The sequence below is a fragment of the Terrapene carolina genome, unplaced genomic scaffold, assembly GCF_002925995.2.
Source record: "Terrapene carolina triunguis isolate 2854851 unplaced genomic scaffold, T_m_triunguis-2.0 Scaffold62, whole genome shotgun sequence".
NCBI lineage: Eukaryota > Metazoa > Chordata > Testudines > Emydidae > Terrapene > Terrapene triunguis.
In genome coordinates, this window is record NW_020664413.1 from 31,418,921 (window position 1) to 31,441,791 (window position 22,871).

At 38.6% G+C, this 22,871-nt stretch overlaps 1 protein-coding gene across 2 annotated transcripts in view; it reads left to right on the top strand.

Annotated features, from left to right (window-relative positions):
• Positions 1 to 22,871, top strand: part of SLC4A10 (solute carrier family 4 member 10) — a 187,133-nt gene that overhangs the window by 18,100 nt on the left and 146,162 nt on the right. For both annotated transcript variants that reach the window (XM_026647498.1, XM_026647499.1), the window contains exon 2: positions 11,090 to 11,171. In XM_026647498.1, the coding sequence (XP_026503283.1) occupies positions 11,090 to 11,171 (82 nt within the window). The remainder of the gene's footprint in view (positions 1 to 11,089; positions 11,172 to 22,871) is intronic.

Below are 22,871 nucleotides of genomic sequence, written 5' to 3' on the forward strand. Positions count from 1 at the left end.
GGTAGACTGGGGAAAAATACACAAGAATTGGTGAAGATTATATCAGCACCTCAACTGAGGGAGAGCATCCACCGTTTGTTATGCAGGTTTGCAATTTGGGGGAATTGTTAAATTCTAGGTAGTTCCTGAATGATCAGACAGTTACTATGGCCAACAACACTTTTCCATGTGTATCTGGTGAGAAGTGTGCAACCTTTTATTCTGCATGCAGGCTTGCTATGGTTATCAATGTCTTTACCACCTCAAGATTATATCACTTTCAGAGCATACTAAAAGCTTGTTAATACACTATACATTGCCTGTTTATTGAGTGGTGTTTTACATAGGCAGCAGGTTGTGCTGATGGTCTATAATCTGATCACTTTGAGTGGAGTTCAAGGTGTTGGTTCTGCTGTATAAACTGCTAAACTGTTTGGGAGCTGGCTATCTGAATAACTGCCTTTCTTCTGGGTAATATCCCTGCAGTTGCAACCTTTGGAGGTGTGAACAGCCTGCTACTGTAAAAGGGATTGGGGCTTATTGCCAGTTGATAGCTATAGCATTGCCACTAACAATGAAGCACTTGCTTCTTGGTTCTCTAGCAGTATAGGACAAAAGAAGTAAGAGAGAAAATTTGAGTTTTGGTGGTAGAAATATGAGTAGATTCAGACAAGTTACAACATAAAGAACATTTGTGAGCCTGTGACCTGGACACAGAAGAACAAAGACATTCTACCTCTTCATCATCATAGTAGCTATTAAATTAGGGCCTGTTGAATTATTAAAGACCACGAATCACCTTGCTAACTCAGGAAGCCTCCACCCAACTGAAGAGCCCAGAACTTTCTGCTGTGCAGAGCTATGAGCCTACAGAGAAAATTTCCTATATCTTTTACTGTTTCTCAGGACAGCGGGGACCTCCTGTCAGACACAGGTTTGATAACATCCCATCTTGCCTTTTTGCATTTGCCACTCTTATGATAGCAAGTACTGCATGAAGACTGAGCTACCTTCTGTCATTTTGCCTCACACCCCTTTTGGCTAGTGAAAGAGAGTTGAGAACATCTGCAACCTTTACCAACTGAGATTGTGAACACCTCCTTAGAAGGCAGGAAATCTACCCAACCTAAATCACCACATAATCTGACCAGTGATTAAGAAACTATCAATCAACACAATTTACTTTTCCACCTGCTGTCCAGTAACTAACTTTCCATTCCTGAGCAAACTAATTGAGAGACTCACCAAGGGTAGTCTCCAACTCAGCCTAGATACTGACAGTATTCTGGACCTCTCCTAGTGAGACTGCAGGCCAAGACATGGGACAGACAAGACACTAGTGCTACCGATCTGGATTCTCCTTTTGGCCCTGGATAAAATTCTTACATCCACATTCATATTGTTGGCCTTCTATGCAGCAGTTGACATGGCTGATCATGGAATCCTGTTGTTCCATCTCAGAGATGTGGTGGGTGCTAATGAGATCACATTGAGATGATTTCAGTCGTTCCTCTCAGACTCCAACCAGAGAGTTATAATATATCCATCTGGAGAATGCTGACCTGTGGTGTCCCATGGGGATGTGTTCTCATTTCCACCATTGTCAACATCTGAGAGACTCCAGGAGAGAGAAATGTGAAGCAGTGTGGGGTAAAATGTCAGCATTATGCTGATGACCTTCACAATAGAGACAAGCAGCACCATCTACCAGCTATTCAAGGGCCTACTTGGAACCAAAAATTGAATGAAGAGCAGCTTGCAAAACCTGAATCCAGAAAAGGCTGATGTGATATTCTGGTGGGGAAAGGGAAGCGTTGTGAGGAACTTAACAGCTCTGTAACAAAACTTTCAATTGGAAATTGAAAAGTGCCCAAGTCACTTTTTAAATGAAACTTAGGCTCCTAAGTGCTTTTGAATATTCTACCCCAAGTCTTTTTTTTATTTCAGCCCAAAAATGGTCTATGAGGCATTTAAAACCTGGTAAAAATGGAAGGGCAATTAAAATTAAACACTAATACTCAAAACAAATATTGGAAACAACCTTAAGCCTTATGTTCTTTATATTATCCCCTAGTCCATCAGCCCAACAACATTGTAAACTCTTTTGGGCAGGAACTGTTCCCTTGTTTTGTGCTTGTACAGCCTCGAGCACAATGGGATTCTAGTCCATGACTGGAGCGCCTAAGGACTGCAACATTATAAATGAAATTGTTTGTTTGTTTGTTTATTACATCTCATGTTCTTAACTTTTCTGTTTCATTTTCTTTAAATTATCCTATTTTCTCTTGCACAAAGGGATATGAAGAACTTGTATGTTAAAATAACACATTTGCTTTGCATAATTAAATGAATGTATTGTTTACAAAATTAACTTCCTCAAATTAATACTTTAGGCAAGAACAGCACTGTTAGATTTAATGCATTTATATACTAGCATGAGATAAAATTGATCTATTAGCTGGCTAGTTCAATGATTATACATTTATTATGCCTCAACTCAGACAGTACCTATCATACATATTTGGATGCAAGCAGCTCTGAACTTTACAGTATAACTAAACACAGGAATAATACTTTATAAATCCGTATTTATTTGCCTCTAAGACTGCATTGCACCAATCTAGTCTGCATTTTCTTGGTTTGATTCCATTTAGTTTCATCAAATTTATAACAGTTTGTGCTTACATTTAATGACCACAGTGATTATCCATTTTTACATGTGAAATGAGATTGTATGCTTACTATATTAAACATGTACTCAATCTAAGTTCGCTGGCACATCAATCCTCCAGAGCTAATGTTGATTAGTGCAGATTTTAACATTGTTGTAGAAGATGGTATATCTTTACGGATACATACTGAGAATTATCTTAGCTCTTGCTGCAAAGAGAGAGGGAGAGGGCAAAGCTGTCCTCATGCATATGACATGCAGCCCTGGGGAAGATATAAATCTGGAATGAAAACTAATTGCTTTCTTCTTTGCTGCACATCCTGTAGTATGCAGTATGGGGCTGGCCAAAAGGAATATATGCTATACATCAGCCATTAGCGATTACTGCAGAAAACTACCGCAGACACAATAAAATGAAAAGGATGGTTTTAAAATAATACTTTGGAGAATATAGACTTAATTGCATTTTAAATGTGTTTTGATTGCTCTTTGTTGACAGATGAATAAGAAAAGAATATGGAATATTTGATGCAGCTAGTGGAATGGAAAAAGCAGTTCTTTTGCATCTGAAAGATAAAATTCACAGCACTTTCCACATCTGCAGATATATAATATAAGCAATTCAAAATGATGATAATACACAGGATTACAGTCTTTTCTTGTCTCAGGAAAGAGAAAGGAATTGTAGCATCTAAAGTGTAGACACACACTGGGTGCATCAAATTAATTTGGTGTGACTTTGTCAGCTCAAGGACACTTCAAAGGACAAAGCTGAGCAAGGCAGCCACCAGTGATTTCTTTACTGCAACAGTGTATCATGCAGCTACAATGAACAGTTTTTTTAGGGACTCAATACAATTTTGTAAAGGATATGTTTCACATATGCTCTTAGCAGCTCTTGAGTTCAAATAGCACACTTTTCTATTTCTTTAATTGTGCTATTTTTTGTAAATGTCAAGCTGAAGTTAACAGAAGTGATTTTGAAACAGAAATGTCTCATGAAACCAGATACAACCAGAGAATATCTAGATAATATAACAGTAAGATACCTCCAAACTGTGAAAGCAGTCAAGTTTAGGCTAAACGATTAGTATGATCATTTTAAGCATGGCTTTTTGGATACAAAGGTTAGAATCTTATTATAAAAATGCAAGAAGGTACAGCATAGGATTTATGGTCTATGTATCTAAATTCATAGGTTCATGAAATAACATATAAACTAAAATGTATTCATTATTCACAGACATATGTTAAATAATTATAATCATGCAGATATTTAGTACCTAAAAAGATTTAATCTTACTATTTCTATGGTTGTGTTTTGTAGGAAAACATCATTTAATGTGCTGCAATGACAGGCTTTCCTAAGCTCCAGATGGCATTTAAAACTTATGTAGGACATCTAATAATCAATAAATGGCTTATGCAGTGAAGTCCTATTAATTCCATAATTATTTTAGTTATGTGTCAGCAGTCGTGTTGTGTGCATAATTTCGAATGAAACGCTGTACAGATGAGAACCGGGTTTAAGGGAATGAAGGTTTCTGCATTGAAATATATTTTACATTAAGAAAGGATGTTGAAATAGTACTCTTTTAACCCTAACATGGTATGTATCCAGAAAGTATTAAGGGTGTAATTAACAGGAATACATATGATCTGAACATCTGCAAACCTCAGTAGATTTCTATAACATTTGCTATTTTCCCAAACAATTCTGGGTTAGTCTTTTCACACAAAAAATTCCAGTTTTAGAGAAAGCAGAGTATTGAAGGAGTGCAGAAGGGAAAGAAATATGCATGAAGGATTTGTGAAATAGCGAGGAGGCTAAAATTGGGTGGGTAAGAGGTAGAGGTAGTGCAGGGAAAGGGATCATTTCCAGTTTCTCAAATAAAATGCATATTTTAGCTGTGTATTCAGTTTATATTTTATTTTTGTTCATAATGTATTCACAGCAAAATACAACATACCAGTGTAACGGAACCTTTAAGTGGGGGTGAAAAATGCATTTCAGTGCAATCTTTAAACCTTCTTATAAATATTGCGTATTTATACTAATTGTTAAAACATGGTTTCTTTCTTTGATAGGGTTACTGGCCTAATGGATAGGAGGGAATCAGTAGACATGATAGATTTTGATTTTTAGCAAGGCTTTTGACTTAACATTATCTGACATTTCTCATAAGCAAACTGGGGAAATGAGGTCTAGATGAAAGTACTATAAGGTGGGTGCACAACTGGTTGAAAGACTGTACTCAAAGAGTACTTATCAACGGTTCTCACTCAAAGTAAGATGATGTATCTAGTGGGGTCCTGCAGAGGTCTGTCCTGATTCTGGTACTAGTCAATATTTTCATTAATGATTTGAATAATGGAGTGGAGAGCATGTTTATAAAATTTGCAGATGATATCGTGCTGGGGAGGGAATGCAAGCACTTTGGAAGACAGGATTAGAATTAAAAATGGCCTTGACAAGGTGGATAATTGATCTGAAATCAACAAAATGAAATTCAGTATGGACAAGTGTGAAGTATTACACTTGGAATGAAAAAATTGAATGCACAGTACAAAAGGGGGAATAACTGGCAAGGTGCTGGTATTCTTAGACAGGATCTGGGCGTTATAGTGGATCACAAATTGAACATGTGTCAAAAATGTGATGCGGGTGTTAAATACCATTTGGGGCTGTATTAACCGGAGTGTAATATGTGAGACATGGGAGGTAATTGTCCCCCTGTACTCAGCACTAGTGAGGCCTCAGCTGGAGTACTGTGCCCAGTTTTGGGTGCCACACTTTCAGAAAGATATGGACAAATTGGAGAGAGTCCAGAGGAGAGCAGCAAAAATTATAAAAGGTTTAGAAAACCTGACCTATGAGGAAAGATTAAAGAAACTTGTCCTGTTTAGTCTTGAGAAAAGAAGACTGAAGGGGTAACCAATAAGTCTTCAAATATGTTAAGGCTGTTATAAAGAGGGTAGTGATTGATTGTTCTCCAGGACCAGTGAAGGTAGGACAAGAGGTAATCAGCTTAATCGTCAGCAAGGGAGATTTAAGTTAGATATTAGGAAAAACTTTCCAATGATAACGGTAGTTAGCACTGGAATAGTAGAGTGACCAGATGTCCCGATTTTATAGGGACTGTCCTGATATTTGGGGCTTTTTCTTATATAGGCTCCTATTATCTCCCACCCTCTGTCCTGATTTTTCACACTTGCTGTCTGGTCACCCTATGGAATAGTCTTCCAAGGGAAGTGTGGAATCCCCAATAGTGGAAGTTTTTATGAACAGATTGGACAAACACCTGTCAGGGATGATCTAGGTTTACTTGGTCCTGCCTCAGCGCAGGATTAGTCTTGAAGTCCTGTTTAGCCCTACATTTCTATGATCCTATGTTTTGTATACTGCAGCAATCTGAGTGAGTCTGGGCACTTGAATGAGGTATTTAGGTAGTTTTTATGACATATGTTTATACATTTATTTTAAAAAATCATGTATTTATTTTGCTTTTTGAGAATTTATAAATAACATGCATATTTATCTCATAGGTTTTAAATACTGAAATGTTGTCATTAGTCTGTTGTGAAGATGCTGATATATATACATCTACAGTTCCATCACCCAGAAAAAATCTGAAGAGAGTGTGTGCATACGCGTGCATGTGATACTTTGGTGGAAGCAATGTGATAAGTTGCATTCATTATGCAACTTTAAACATCTCATCTGGACTCTGCCTGCTAGTCCATCTTTAACTGGGACTACCACTAAGATTGCAAACTTCTGAGCACCTTACAACAGCTATTATTAAAACACAAACCTGTCATAGTCTACGCAACCACTTATGTTGGCAAAACTTATGTTGCTCAGGTATGTGAAAAAAACACCCTGACAGACATAAATTTTGCTGGCATAAGAGGTAGTGTGCACAGTGGTATGTTGGTGACAGAGCTACCACTGCTCGTTGAGGTGGTTTTATTATGTCTGCGGTGTGGAATGGGCAATATACTGTTCTGAAACAATGACAGGTTTAAGGATATTGATCTCTGCAACATATATATGATTAGAAATTAGGGCTTATACAACTGAAAAGAGTTGATTCCCAGCTTTCCATAGTTCCAGCATTAGAACGTTCTGGGATATTAGGCCTTACAATTATGACATAATTGTGTATGGAAAAGCTATTTTAGATACTTCCAGCATGCTAGTTCAATCAGATCTCATGTGGGTATGTTTCATCGAGCTGGAAATTACCCTTCCAGCTTGAAGTGTAGACATACCCTTAGGTACCTGAACTGTGCTCATCATCATGCATTTGAGTATTTTCAGATAGTAGGAGACAAAAATTAGTACCAGTGCAATTTTTAAAACACTTGAAAACATTTAAAAATAGGTTTTTTTTTTGTAAAATATCTGGCATATAGGAAATGTGAAGTGGTGTGGAATAAAGGACTTACTGGTATTCATTTGTGATGATGTAAACGGGTGAAATCCTGTTCTCAATGAAGTCAAGGATCAGGGTTTCACCCTAAATAGCACAGGGTTTTCACCCAAAGCCCTAAAGGACTCATCTTGCTCTTATTGTTTTACCCTGGATGTTTTGTTTGATTATTGTACTGTGTGTTTAAATTATTTGATTATTTCTAAGGAAATAATTTTGTCATAATTTTTTTTCAGGAAAAATCACAGCCTGATAATTGTATAAAGGGCATAAGGCACTAGCAAATGGTAAAAAAAGACAGAAATTATTGCAATTTTTAATACAAAAAAAGCCTGATTCTCGTCTAATATCAGTTTCACAGTAGTGTTACTCCATTGACTTCAATAGAATTACTCCTAATTTTCAACCTATGTAAATGAGATGAGAATCAGGCCCAAATGTAAAACCCTGACAAAAATATTGTCTGTAGTTGTGCAGCAGTGAACCATTCCAGGGCCTATGAGAATCTATCTTTTTTTTTGAGAAAGCATTTTATATATCCCTAAATGTTATGGTTTTATTGCTCTACTGCTATCTATCAAGACATCTTTACATACGGAAAATGAGCACACTATAGAATTAAAATACTAGGTATTCTCCAGCTTCAAAGTGCTGTACAAGTATTGATTAATTATGCCTCAGAGCACCACTATGAGGAAGTATTATTATCCCTATTTTACAGATGGGGAAGCTGAGACACAGAGACTAAGTGACTTTCCCAAAGCCACACGGCAAGTCAGTGACAGAGCCAGGATTAGAACTCAGGACTTTCCGGAGCCCACTCCCAGGCTTTAAGCACTAGACCACATTGTTCACTGAAGTCAACAAGCATCTCAATGCAATAATGGACAATTCGAAGGACTCTTACATGGTCAGTGTGTCCATAAATTTACTTGCAAACTACTCCAGTATAATAAGATAATTTGAGCACCTTAGTTCTGTGTCATATAAATTGTTGAGTGTGCAGCCTCTTCAAAATGGGCTAAAAGTAAGAAAAGCTACAGTGATATGTTGTAAAACTCAAGGCTTTGATATACCTGTAGCCTCAGAGCCTGATTCTGCTCCCACTGAAGTCATTGGAAAGACTTCTATTGACTTCCATAGAGTCATGGTTGGGTTCTTAATTATTGCTGTATTTTAATTGTTTGTCTCTCTCCTTGAACACTTTACTTGCGGGTGAGAGGAGTGCTTAATAAATAAAATTATTTTGCATGTGTTGAATATCACTAAAGTCATCTAGAATATGCATTCCACCTTCCATGACTTTTATATGGTGGTTTTGGCCTGTACTTCCTGTTTGAGCCTCTCATTTATGAGAATATTTAAAAATAATGACACTATATACAATTTTGCTGGAACACTAATAAAAATATTAAAAAATGAAATTAATTTCCTAATCCTTAGTCATGATGGGAGAGTGAGGGTGTGGTCAGCATGTCTGCCACTATCATTATTCATTAGTTGTATTGTAGCTGTGCCAAGGATCCCAGTAGAGATCGGGACCCCATTGTGCAGATTTAGTAGCTGACTTGGGAGGAGAGGGAGTACAGGAACCATGATGTTACCACGGTACCGAGTACAGAACGGTTCTATACGCTGCTGCATGGGAAGTCAAAAAGCCGCAGTGCCTTGTTAATTGGGCTTGCTCAGGTTTGACCACTAAAACAGGAGCAACATATAACTCTCAATCTAGCTATTTTTCCATCTAATGTTAATGGAAGATGCCCTCTTACAAGGGAAGGAGATAAGTTGGACAAAGACTGCCTGAAGATGAAAGGCAAATGTGTGCAGGGGGTGGAGGTGGGAATAAAAAAGTCAAAGGTAGAATAATATGTGCATCAAGTTTATAAATAATAAATTTATAATTTTTAATCAATATTAATGATTTTTTTACTTTTTACGTTATTTTAACTTTTATTTAAATAAATTAATTATAAAAGCAATGTAATATGGATTAGGATTTTTCCATAATGCTGCTTCCGTAGGGCCTTTTCCTAATCACAGTGAGAAACTATTGGGAATGACTTATGCAAGAAGAGCATTACTTCTTACATTGCTGTAATACTTGGCCTTTTGGATTCATACCTAACAATTCACCCAGGAGCATGGCAGTATTTCAATGTGACACACACCCTGATGTGTCTTACTGCTTACAATAATGGATTAATTTTGTCTATAATGTTAATATGACCGAATGATTTGTAAAAAAAAAAAAAATGTCCTAGTGCATTCAATAGATTATTAACTAACTCTAATGTATTAGGAGGCAAAAAGATTTCAACAGAAGGCTCCTACCTCCTTGTCAAATTTTTGTTATGTACCCTTATCTGATAGAAAGATCTAATAAAGGCACTGTTACCATCTCTTTTTAACAGCCTTGTGCTGATGCAGTTCCCAGACTCTCGTATATGAAATAGCTGCAGCATAATAAAGGCGAGATGAACCTAGAGTTGCCAACTTTGGTTGGATGAATTCCTGGAGATTTCATTACATGACATAATCTTATGATTCCTGGAGACTCCAGGACAATCTTGGAGGGTTGGCAACCCTAGATGAACCTGAAGCAAAATCTTGGATCCCAAAATGCATACTGTTCAGCTCTAGATCCAACCCTTGCTGTTTCTCCTTAAAGGAGAAGGGCTCATATGGTGCAATTTCTCTTCATGTTCCTTTCACTCTTTTATCCATTTTTAGCTTTAAACACTGGTATTTTAAGCAACTGCTCTGCACCAGGCTTTTACTAGGGTGTGCTTTTCAAATATAAAAGTCAGGAAGGTCTAAATTCTAATATCACTTTCTAAGCCTCTTCCACTTACACTGATGTCATGTAATATATATTCATTATATGTTAATTAATGCTTTTGTTTGTTTAATTTTTTTTCTCTTCATCTGATCCAGTAGCCAGTCTCTTCCTTTGTAAAATGAAGGTATCTGTTTTTGTAAGCACAAATATGCAGCTCTTTGGGAAACCAGCATTCAGTTTACTACCTGTGCATTATGGCTGACTTTCCAAAGGGTTAATATCTTTAGTGAATACTGGGTATATTTAATTCATTACAGTTTGTGTCCCAAATAACTGAAACTAGCAGCATGTCATGCCTTTTAGCTTTAACATTAGCTTTCACTGAAGGACACAATACCAAAGTAGACCATTCCAGCATACAATCACTTACAGTATAATTTCAGAGCATAAAGTATTTACTATCATAGTATAAGTATAGTCAAAATGTAGAGTTGACTGCTTACACTGTTAAAATGTATGGTATAACTACAACATAAAATCAGAGCATTCAGTATACCAAAAAAAGCGAGTTTGCATGCAGTATATAGAATTAGAGTACACTGTGTACAGTATAACTATAAAGCATTCATAAAGCTGAAACCAGACAAGTGAAAGAATTACAGTTCATCTAATAATTGAGACTAATTGCTTTCATGGGATTAGAATTTTTTTCACATCAACATTTTTACTGAGACTGATATTCTCCAATTTAACCATAGTATTAACACTGCTAATGTTTATGCTTTTTCTGTTTTGCACATAGTTCATAATGTCATCTTGTTTACAGAAGTTCTTTTTCCAGAGCCAAAAATGCATGCATACAGCTGTTTCTCTAAGAGTACAATAGTGTAACTGCCTCAACTGGTCATCTCTTCTTTCATTGTCTGCATAACTTTACTGGCTCATGATTTTATTGCTTCCCAGAAACCAGAATTTACTCGTCATCTCGCATGGTGTCACAACAGATCTAATTTCTTCACATCAAAGCCAGTTTTAAACACTGCACAATAAAAGCTGCCATATGAAGAATAGATTTTAATAAGAGAAAAGAGATTCTTTAAACCTTATGTCTGAGGGAAAAACCATAAAAGTGAAAATTAAAATTATTTATACTTACACTTCAATCTTGCTAGCAGGTTACAAAAAAGAAAAGACTCCTCCATATATATTTCTGTTTTGCAGAGAAATGATGAAGAAGCTGTCGTGGACAGAGGTGGCACTCGTTCCATTCTCAAAACGCATTTTGAAAAGGAAGACTTAGAAGGTGAGAGATTATTTTCCTGTGCATTTCATTGTCTATTTCTTTTCCAAGTGTTGGACACAGTTCCATTCTCATATAAACCTGTGCATGCTCATTGATTTCAATGGGTATACCAGGGTGTACATGAAGGCAAAATCTAGACCACTATTTTTAAAAGAGGAGTATTGCATATTCCTCTAGCAACATTAAAACTTGGGTGATAGGGGATAAGATTTCCTGAGGATATTTTAAGTCCCAATCCTGTAAATATGCACATATGTAACTTTATACAAATGAGTAATTCTTTCCAGTGAGACTACCTGTGTGGAAAGCTATGCCCATGCACAGGGCCGGATTAACGCAAGGGCTTTAGGGGCTGCAGCCCAGGGCCTCAGACTAAGGGGGCCCCCGCAAAAATAAATCCATAATTATATACAATTCAGTGGTCACCAACCCGTCGATCGCGATCGACTGGTCGATCCTGGAGCTTCTGACTGTCAATCGCAATCTCCAGGCCACTAAAAGTCCAGTGGCGCAGCAGGGCTCACGCAGGCTGCCTGCATGCTTTGGCCCCATGCTGCTCCTGGAAGTGACCAGCTGCTGGCACATCTCTGTGGCCCCTGGGGTGGAGGGAGGAGGCAGCTCTGTGTGCTGCCCCTGCCCCCCGCACCATCCCTGCAGCTCTCATTGGCTGGGAACTGGCCAGTGGGAGCTGTGGGGGTGGCACTTGTGGGCGCAGGCAGCGCATGTAAAATCGCTGTCCCCCTGTCCCCCGGGGCACGCAGAGACTGTGCCACTGGCCAGGAGCCGCCGGTGGTAAGTGCCTCCCAGCCGAAATCAACACCTCGCACCCCCTCCTGCTCCCCAAACCTCTGCCCCAGGTCAGAATCCCCTCCTGCACCAAACTCCATCCTAGATCCCGCACTCCTCACCCTCTCCCACACCCCAACACTCTGCCCCAGCCTGGATCCCCCTCCTGCACCCAAACTCCCTCTCAGAAAAAAACCTTATATAACATCTATTCTAAAGTAAGAAGTAGGCTATTTTGAATTAACTTAACTATATTCTACATGTTTTAAGACTGAAATGTAACCACAGAAAAAGCTTTATGTTAATTAAAAGGCAAGTTTAGTATAGCATTAATAGCCTCCATGCCATAATTATGATTGTTTTGTTTTAAATTAGGAAAAAGACTTGTATACAGGGGCCCCACAAAATCTAATAGCCCCAGACCCACAGGAGAGTTAATCCGACCCTGCCCATGCATAAATGTTTGCAGCATTAGGGCCCCAGTAAACTGTTTGGCTTCAATGCGTGTCCGAAAATACATGATTATTTCATAAAGAGCCCAGTCCTGCTATCATTGCACATTCAGGTCTCCATTAAACAAAATAGATGTTGCATTTTAGAGTTGTGCACTGTCACTCACTTGAATGGGCACTTTAGCCTACCCTTTAATGTCAAGGAGTAGCAGATAATTTAGAGATATGGAGTTCACCATAGCACATTGGACTAATAATCCATTTTATCTGGTATCCTTCCTCTAGAAGTGGCCTATGCTTCAGTTTATAATGTATAGATTGTAAATGCTTTCTGGCCGGGACCTGCCTTTTTATTTGTTGGCAAAATGCCCAGCATGTTTTTGGGTGCTATGTAAGTAATAGATATGCAAAATTCAACAGCTAATCATGATAGAGTCAAATCGAATTCTGAAAAATATAGGAATATAGATATTGGGCTTGTTTCACCCTAGGCTCCATGATGGAAGAAGCTTATGCCAGTGTAATATACCAACAAGTCCTGTTTTGCTGGGGAACCCAAAGCTGGCCATTATAATCAAAATGCCACCAGCCATCACTTGGAGTGAATATTCTTTTGAGATGATAATTGAGTCCATCTTGAAAAGGAAAGGAAAAGGTGACCAAACTGAAAAATAGCCCCAAATTTGGTTTGTTTCTATCCAATAGAGATTTCCTTTATTTTTCTCAATGAAACAAAAAAAATTCATTTGGATTGAATGAAATGTTTCTAATGTTGATTCAAAATTACACATCAAATCAAAATGGTTTATTTAAAAATGTCAAAATGAACTGTTTCTACATTTTCAAAAAAAATTTCTAGCTTTTTTTTTTTTTTTTTTGGGCTCAAACAACTTGCCGAATTCAACACCAATTCACGAATAGTTTTGGTGCTCCAAAAATGCATTTCCTTCTGCTCTAATAGCAAAAACACACTAATGTGAAATCTCACTGAAAATTTGAAAAACTATTCTGCTTCCAAGAACATTTCACAAACTGGAAACTGGACAAATTTTGATTGAAGAAACTTTCACTCAATTTTAGTAATTTGGAAAACTAAAAAATCCTGTGGTTTGCCTTGGAAATCTACTAATCTTTTAAAATAATGGCACAATGTTATTAACAATGTTATAAAAATTGATTAATTGATATAGGATACTGTGGTTAGCAGCTTTTGAGAGAGATTGCTGTAGGATCAACTTGATATCTTTGAAAATACGTAACTGCCACTTCCAGAAATGCCAAGTGGCATAAAAAAAGGTTTAATATGCTGTAAATTTGAATGATCCCATTGCTGTTAATAGAATCCTTGCTAGTCTCACAGAAAAGTCCAGACACTCTATCACCTAATTAGATAAATCAATGGCTCTTGTAATGGAGAGTGGACATTACTCAGAAGTGTGACTGTCTTTTTCCCATCCAATGTAACTTATGATGGATTCTCTGGTGAAAGTTTACATTTTCCCTAATTATATAACATGCTTCAGCTATATAATATGTAATTACGTAATTAAGTACTTAATTATGTAGCTTAGTTCACTTTGTATAATTAGACAATTAGGTACATTAGTTCTTCATCACATTTATTTAATTACATTTACTCTGTTTTAAAAATGTAAATAAATAATTGCTCAGTATTATAGCAGGACACTAGTGTTGGCACTGTTAAGGGTCTGTCTGTGCCTTATTCTATATTTCAGGGATTTGTAACCTGGGTGCAAGAAATGAATGTTACTTTAGACTGAAACTTGAAATGAATGTTCTTAGGCCAGGAAAGATTTCTTTCCCAAAAATTTGAATAACTGGACATTTGGGAGTTTTCAGCTACTGGTGGTGTTTTGTCAAAAAGGTTAGTTTATATTTCTGATATTTCCATTTAAAACATCCTGGGCCAGGTTTTCATCAGCAAATATTTTTATATTCATATATTTGTGCATGCCTAAATTATGTGTGTAAGAACACAGAGTACACACTCCAATTGTGCATTTGAGAGTGCATATGTCTAGTTAAAAGCCCACTAGCCTGGTGTGCATGTAAATGGGCTTATTCACTTCAGGTATCTGTCTGCATAGTGTAAGTTCAGGAGCTTGCAGTTGGTCCTTTTTTTCTCAAACACTACAACAATTCAGAAATAGATTCTGTGCAAAGCTTTGGCATTCATGTTCTCAGCACAAGTGACTCTTTTTCTCACAGTTAATTTTCATAGAGTTCACAAGGTTATGGTCAGTCACTAATATAGAGCAAATCCTTTAGCTGATCGTTACTTGAATGAAGAGAGAAATTAATCTTTAAAAACTAAGCAACAAGTCTAGCACTTTGATATAGCCACACTTTGTATATGTAATCCTGTAGTCCTCATGCAGGCAAAATTCCTGTTGAAATAGTTTGCATTCACATTTAAATGGGAGTTCACCTGAGGTCGATGTAGAGCTTAACAAACTATGTGCATTGTTAATGGGACTTTACATGCAATTCTGTTGCCATGGCTGCCAATACTTAGTAACATAGCACCTCCCCATAATCGCCGTGAGGGGGCCTCCATCATGCTTCTGACTAAGATCCGTGAGAACAGCAATTTGCCTCTGTACTCAGATCTCTTCAACCACACATCAGTTCTCCTGTCTTCTAGACAATCCTTTATAGTAACTTATGCCACCACAGAACATGATGTTGGAATCTGCTTGGTGTAATGAATGGTCAGCAACGACAGTCATTAATCACTCTCTTGTCACTGACCCAACCATCTGCCCACCAGGTTTTGACCTGCCGAGGCACTTGTGGTCATCCCTGAATCAGTATCAAACAGGACAGGGCAATTGTGTGGCCAGTCTCTTCAAATGGGGTTTCTCTACCCACAATGTAGATATGGTCAACATCAGACTATGTCGCATATCCTTGACGAATACCCGTTGACTCACTTCAATGGCGGGCTACTGGCTCTTCACCTGGCGGCTGCTGCTGCTATCAAATTGCTGGGCACACTGCCCATACGCTGAGAGACCTGAAGTAAGGATTACAGCACTGGGTACTGAGATGGTTTCATTATATAAAGGACCAGTTCTGCACTAACCTAAATTGGGAGCAGATGTGCATTGAACAGACAAGCACATCAACAAATAGCTACACTATTCTGGATACAGACAGTTTGCTGCTGGCTACATTTACTATCTGTCTACCAACGCTCCAGCGGTGCTTTTTCTGACTAAATAGCTGCCCCATGCACTGCTGATTTGGCTCAATGATTAATAGTATCTAGATATGCCCATGACTGCTCTTAAGGGCAGAGCCTTTGCATAGAACCAATACCTTACACTACTCAGAGTTGCAGCCTGTAAGGAATTTGGAGGGAGAAGCACAAATTGGAAGTCAATCTGTTTACACAAGGCTTGAATGCTAGCTGCAGTTGCAGACTCAATGTAAATAGTTTTCTTTGTGAGACAGTTTAGTGTTAGAAACACGGAGTCCTTTCCTGTTACTGTCCACACACATTACATGAAACATGGTGCCAGTGGAAAGTCTAGTGCAACCCACACCAAGGAAGAGAGAGTGATTAAAGGGCCAAAAAAGCAGCACCTAGAAACCAAACAAACAGCCAGCATGAAGAGATTCAGACACCCAGTAATGCTGGATTTCCTGACAAAAAGCTTTGCACAATTATGGAAGCAGTGGAAACAAGAACTGAGTCTGTTTACAGAGCTGACCATGAGGGAGAAAGATGAGAAAATGAAGATCAAGCTTTTTTTTACTGGTTTCAGAGTAGCGGCCATGTTAGTCTGTATCCGCAAAAAGAACAGGAGTACTTGTGGCACCTTACAAATTTATTAGAGCATAAGCTTTCGTGGGCTACAGCCCACTTCTTCGGATGCATATAGAGTGAAACATTGAGGAGATATATATACACACATACAGAGAGCATGAACAGGTGGGAGTTGTCTTACCAACTCTGAGAGGCCAATTAAGTAAGAGAAAAAAACTTTTGAAGTGATAATCAAGATAGCCCAGTACAGACAGTTTGATAAGAAGTGTGAGAATACTTACAAGGGGAGATAGATTCAATGTTTGTAATGGCTCAGCCATTCCCAGTCCTTATTCAATCCTGAGTTGATTGTATCTAGTTTGCATATCAATTCCAGCTCAGCAGTCTCTCCTTGGAGTCTGTTTTTGAAGTTTTTCTGTTGTAAGATAGCCACCCGCAGGTCTGTAATTGAATGGCCAGACAGGTTAAAGTGTTCTCCCACTGGTTTTTGAGTATTATGATTCCTGATGTCATTTGTGTCCATTAATTCTTTTGCGTAGAGACTGTCCAGTTTGGCCAATGTACATGGCAGAGGGGCATTGCTGGCACATGATGGCACACACTGTGATCCAGAAACTGAAGGGGCATTTTGCAAGGTCTAGCTTGTCTGACACTCTATGATCAAACAATGGCCACAGTACACTTCAGCTGAATTAAACTGACACAGTGGCAGATGGGAATATGAACACAGATAGCCTCCCTGGATACCCACAAAGCAACGGGAAGGTAGAGCCACAGTAAAGACATTAAAGAGACTGATGTCAAAGGCAAAGCAGACAGGAAGGGATCCCTACCTGGCAATGTTGGAACATCACAATGCACCCCAGCACAGGGACTGATGAGTTGGAGAACCAAGACATTGCTTCCTGTGAGGAGTAATCGGTTTCAGCCCTGTGGAGGAATGACATGCAGTACACAGAAGCAGTTACGAGAACACCAAGCTAGGCAGAAATTCTGTTACAACAAAGGAGCCAAGAACCTGAGGCCATTATGCCCAGGCGAGCAGTTTGGGGTTCAGCCATCAAATAACCTCACAAAACAATGCCAAAAGGCAACAATCCAAGCTGCAGTGGGACACAGGTTATATGAGGTAGCTACAGACTTAGGACAGTAGTAGAGATGAAACCAAAGATAACTGTGGAGTAGCAGCAGACAGCTAGCACACACAGATGGACAGGGCCAAGGTTAGGGCCAGGAGGACATAGAAAGAACCTCAGCTGCCATCTGGTCTGACATAGGAAGGTCATAAGAAACAAAGTATATAAGCAATATAGAGGACCAATAGTATAGAGGCAGCAACAGACTAAAAGGAAGTCCCCCCTGCAACAGCAATAACATAAAGAAGAAGTCAGGACTGGTTTGAAGGATGAACTATGTACTACTAATCTCTGGTCCAGCAAGTCAGCAAATACTTGCACAAAAGGTACAACAAAAATAATTGTAAAAGGAAAGATATAGCAACCTGCTTAGAACTTGGAGGGAGAAGCACAGATTGAGCATAGGTTGCAGGAGGGAAAGGTTTGGAGGAGGCACCGAGGAGTCAGTCTTTGTGCACATGGCTAGAATCCTAGTTGCATTTGGAAGGTGGCAACCTCCCCTTCTGAGCATAATGCAGTCCAAAAAATGGTAAGAGTAAACCACATAACATTGCAGCCCACAAAACAGTATGGGCTTACCCAGCAGTTCACTGCAAGGTAAGAGGTCGGCATTCTCTGTAAAGGGAGTCTGGGTCCCTTTACCCCCTTGCATAGAATAATAGAAGATTAGGGTTGGAAGAGACCTCAGGAGGTCATGTAGTCCACCCCCCTGCTCAAAGCAGGACCAACCCCAACTAAATCATCCCAGCCAGGGCTCTGTCAAGGATGGAGATTCCACCACCTCCCTACGTAACCCATTCCAGTGCTTCACCACCCTCCTAGTGAAAAAGTTTTTCCTAAGAATCCAGAGAACCTGGACTGAGTGCTCTGGGTTCTAAACAAAAAGGAAAACAAAGTAAAGAAGATCCCTCTACGTCTCCAGTGGGTCCAGTTGGCAGTCTCTTCAGCCATTCTGCTACTAAGCAAACCCTGCTTTGTGGGGCAAGGGAGCTCTGTTTACCTCTCTGTGTTGCCCTGCACTGGGCTTGGATTCTCCCTTTTAAGGAGCTGTGCCTTTCTCTTTGACCAGCATCACAAATGCACCAAGCGGGGGTTAATTGTGACCAGGGGAGCTCTTTAACTTCTTCCTGACTGGAGTAGGAACGGGATCCTGTTCCACCACAAAATGGAATAATAATATTTGGAGGGAAATGATTAATACTTCATTGGTGTCCGCAGTGAACTTTATCATAGTGATGAGAGATCTTAATACCCTTGTATGGATCTTTTCCCTCCCTCCACTGTCACATAATGTCCCCGTGGCATCTGCAGCAATTGCTTTTATGAAAAAGTAAAATTAAGATGTTATTTAAAGTATTTGTAGTTATTTTGTAATGTGCTTTAAGAATAAGGAGGTGAAGGAACTATCACCTATGACTTACTAGCTTTCTGTGGATCACCAAGTTGTGTGTAGGTCACAGTCTGAAAACCTCAAGATTCTAAGATTGGTAATATGCCTGTGGAATAGAGCTGGTTGAAAATTTTTCGTTAAACTGGTTTTGAAAGAAAATTGGATTTTCAACTAAACTATTTTCCACAAAATGTCTGCTTTCCGAGGATAGCTTTTGATTTTTTTCATTGAAAACCAAGTGGCTGAAAACCAAAATATTTCAGTTCTGATATCCTGCCACGGTGCCTCAAGGGAAAGTAGTTTGGTTTCCTCATGACCCCATTCTGCTCTATGGACCAGGTTCCCCAGCTGGTCAAATCTCCCATGTACACCATCACCAGGGACTTCCATGATGTAGCCATCTCCTATCCCCCTGAAGGGAGACAGTGGTGCATCATGAGAGATGTAGTCCAACCAGAGAGCCTGGCATGCAGAGGAGAATGGGAGCATGAAGCATTTGAACTACAACTCCCATGAGGCAACGCAGCAGGATTTCCAAATCCAAAATATTTTGGTTTTCAATTTTTTTCCAAAAGCCAAATTTGTATGTGCAAAATTTAGACCAAAATAAGTTTATTTAGTTTTTGTTGAAATATAAGGCAGGAAAAAATGTCCGTTTTCCCAACCAACTCTTACGGAGCTTAAGGAGCCTTTCACTCTAGCTTAAATAGCCTTCAGCTCATATTGTCTGATATGAATCTGCAGTACAATTTAAACTATAATAATTTTGCGCAAAACAAACCTTTGTGTTCTATTTCAGGGGCTCAAGATTGCTTACTGAATTCTCTGCAAAAAAGCAGATTATTCTGCCTTTTTGTTTCATCCACTCCTGGTGGAGCTAAGCCCAGTGCTTTCCAAAATGGCCTCTGATTTAGTTGCCATTGTTTTTGGATGACCAACTTTTAAGATGCCTTGTGCCTGTAATTTGGAGGAGCTAAGCACTCTCAGCTTCCTCTGGTTACAGTTAGAGGTGAGGGTACTTCTGCAAATGAGGCCCAACCTGTCTAAAGACTTCATAGCAAAGAATTAGGTTGCAAAAAGTTCAGTACATATAAGAATCATAACATCATTTTACATAGACTGAAGCCTGTATGGTATTTTATTTGGTGCTGTTATCTGATTGCCACTTGGCAGATACAACCAGTAGCAAGTCCAGATCTACCATCGAGGCAGAACAGACGGTTGCTCAGAGTAACAACATATTAAAGACAGCAAAATGTTCAGTAACTGTTTGGATGCTTTCAGCTGGAATGGAGCAGACATTTGCTGGCTTGCCTATGCCAAGAAGCCCCCTTAGTAGTCCCAGAAAGCCAAGAGTTGCTGCCGTCCAATATAGTTGTTACTAATGCATACAGGCTCCTTTCTGCATATTGTAAAAGACAGCTTAGATCTATGTCTAAAGAAGTTCTGATGTTGTTCTTGAGATGGTAAAAAAGGTCCGTTTACAGGAATAATTAGACCATTAAATAACAGAACCAGATCCAAATTCAGGATAACACCATAATACAGAGAAAGAGAAGAATAGCCAGGTTTGAAATTGATATAGCTAATGGAATTGTCTGTGCTCTTCTTACAGCAGGCTTGTTTAATTTAAGCTTAAAATAATTTATTCATCATTTATGGTAGTTATGATAACTGACACTGTAAGGAGCTCAGCTATTGCTAAAAGTTGAGTACCCTCAACTCTGACTAAAGCATGTGACACTTGAGGGACCTGAGTCCCACACAAGAAGAATTTGGCATCTGGAAGCTCACTGATAAACAAAAAATCAAAGGCTGCATCAGATAAGGTACATATCTATGCATAAAAAATAAAGGAAGATGGATAGAGTTCTTATCCTATTAGCAAGGCCTGTAGAATGTAGTGTTATAGAATACTCCTGATCGTTTGCTACCAATTTCAGTATTGACAATATATTTTTTTCATTCTTCTTTGATGAGATTCTGTGAAGACTCTAGCTAAATTAACTTCCACTGAATTTTGTTCTGGTCTCTCACCAGGAGGCAGTATGTCTAGTGGACAAAACACAGGCTTGAGCCTCACGAGACCTGGGTTCAACTCCTGGCGCTGCTGCTATCCTACAGGGTGACCTTAGGGAAGTCACTTCACCTGACTGTGGCTCTGTTTCCCGAAGTGTAAAGTGCTTTGACATCTACAGATGAAAAAGTGCCATATAAAAGCTTTTTACAGTTAAGTCAACAGTTTGAAGGTGGTTCTGGTCAGTAGAAGTCTCAAGTTTCTTTGTCTCTTCCATTCTCTTTCAGATTCTTTGAAAGCCACCACCATCTGATATCTGTTCCATAAGCTTCATATTGGTAATCTCAGTCCAGTGTCTAGTGTGTATAAAACAATACCCCATTGTAGGCAGTAGCTGACACTCCTTTTGGCAGCCTTTGTAGAAGACTGAACAGATGTAGAATCCAGTCATGTATTCTGTATGCAGGCAAAACTCCCATTGACTTCACTAAGGAATGCAGCACTGGGCCCATAGAAAATGAACTAGCTTGTCATTCCTAGAAGTGACCCATCAGGTCAGTGTTGACAATGCAGAGTATGGAAGCTTGCTCTGCTGATGGCCAAGGCTGTTTGCAGTCTGTGGATAAACAGAATTAATTTTCCAATTCTGTCAAACTGATATCTTTCAGGAACGCCAAAAATTTCACTTATTAAAAAGAGGGAAAAAGAAAAAAAACATTAATTAAAAAAATTAAAGTATAATTTAATATTATGTTTCTAAAGTTCTTATCTGCCTTTTAAACAATTGTTAAACTAGACAAGGATTTAAAATAAAATGGATTGGACACTGTAAATACTTTGGAATGATAAATTATCCACATGCTATAGAATGATGATACCTGTCCTCTTATTTGATATAATTATGGCTGTCTTGTTTTAGACTATTGAAAATAAGTTATAATTAATGTGAGTTATAATATCTGAATTATTGAAAACTGGTTGAAGAACAGAGGATAGGAGAATACAGAGTCATTCGAAAGATGGGATAATAGCTCACATTTAGCTAAGAAATGAGAAATAAGAACTAACTAATGAGACCTGAATTATGACTCCAATAATTCATGTTATTGGGACTCATTTTACTTTACTGCAGAAATGAATGATACCTATACAGTGAATGATACCAATGATCATTTAAATATCTATATCTAATCTCTCTCTCTCTTTTTATCCTATTGTGCTGTTGTAACTCAAGGTTTTTTTTTCATAAATTAGATTAATCGGTGGTTTCTTTTACCATTTTAAGTTGATATTTGGTGGTCTGATGTGGGATTGTTAAACACCGAATGAAGTAAGATACATAGTAGCCGTATGCTCATTCTGTCAGCAAGCTCTTCTATACAGTTCCCTCAGTTAGGACTTGGAGCAACTACACTATTCTAGTCCTGGCTCACTTCTGAATAGATATTACCAATCAGCTCATATTGTATCACAGCTTTTTGATGTGAATAATGTCCCCTGTGGACTAGATTTCACTTGTTTTACTTGGGATCTAATACAGGTTTGACTCTGAATCCCTGTTCTGGAATGAAAGTCAAATTCAAAACCAACATGTTACGTGAGTTTTTCTAGTTTACGTTTGCAAATTTAGTGTTTTGTTAGATGTGTAAACTTGACTAATCAGTAAGCGGGGAGGCAATGGGGCCAGCTGATAAAAATCAAAATGCAATGATGAAGTTTCAGAATATGAGCTAAAAATTGGGTGCCCTTTCTTACTGGTAACAGGTATTGCTAGCATGAATGTTTCTCCATATTGTAAAAACAACGAGGAGTCCTTGTGGCACCTTAGAGACTAACAAATTTATTTGGACATAAGCTTTCGTGGGCTAGAACCCACTTCATTAGATGCATGGAGTGGAAAATACAGGAGCAGGTATAACTAAATGAAAGGATGGGAGTTGCCTTACCAAGTGGGAGGTCAGTCTAACGAGACAATTCAATTAACAGCAGGATACCAAGGGAGGAAAAATAACTTTTGAAGTGGTGATGAGAGTGGCCCATTTCATTACCACTTCAAAAGTTATTTTTCCTCCCTTGGTATCCTGCTGTTAATTGAATTGTCTCGTTAGACTGACCTCACACTTGGT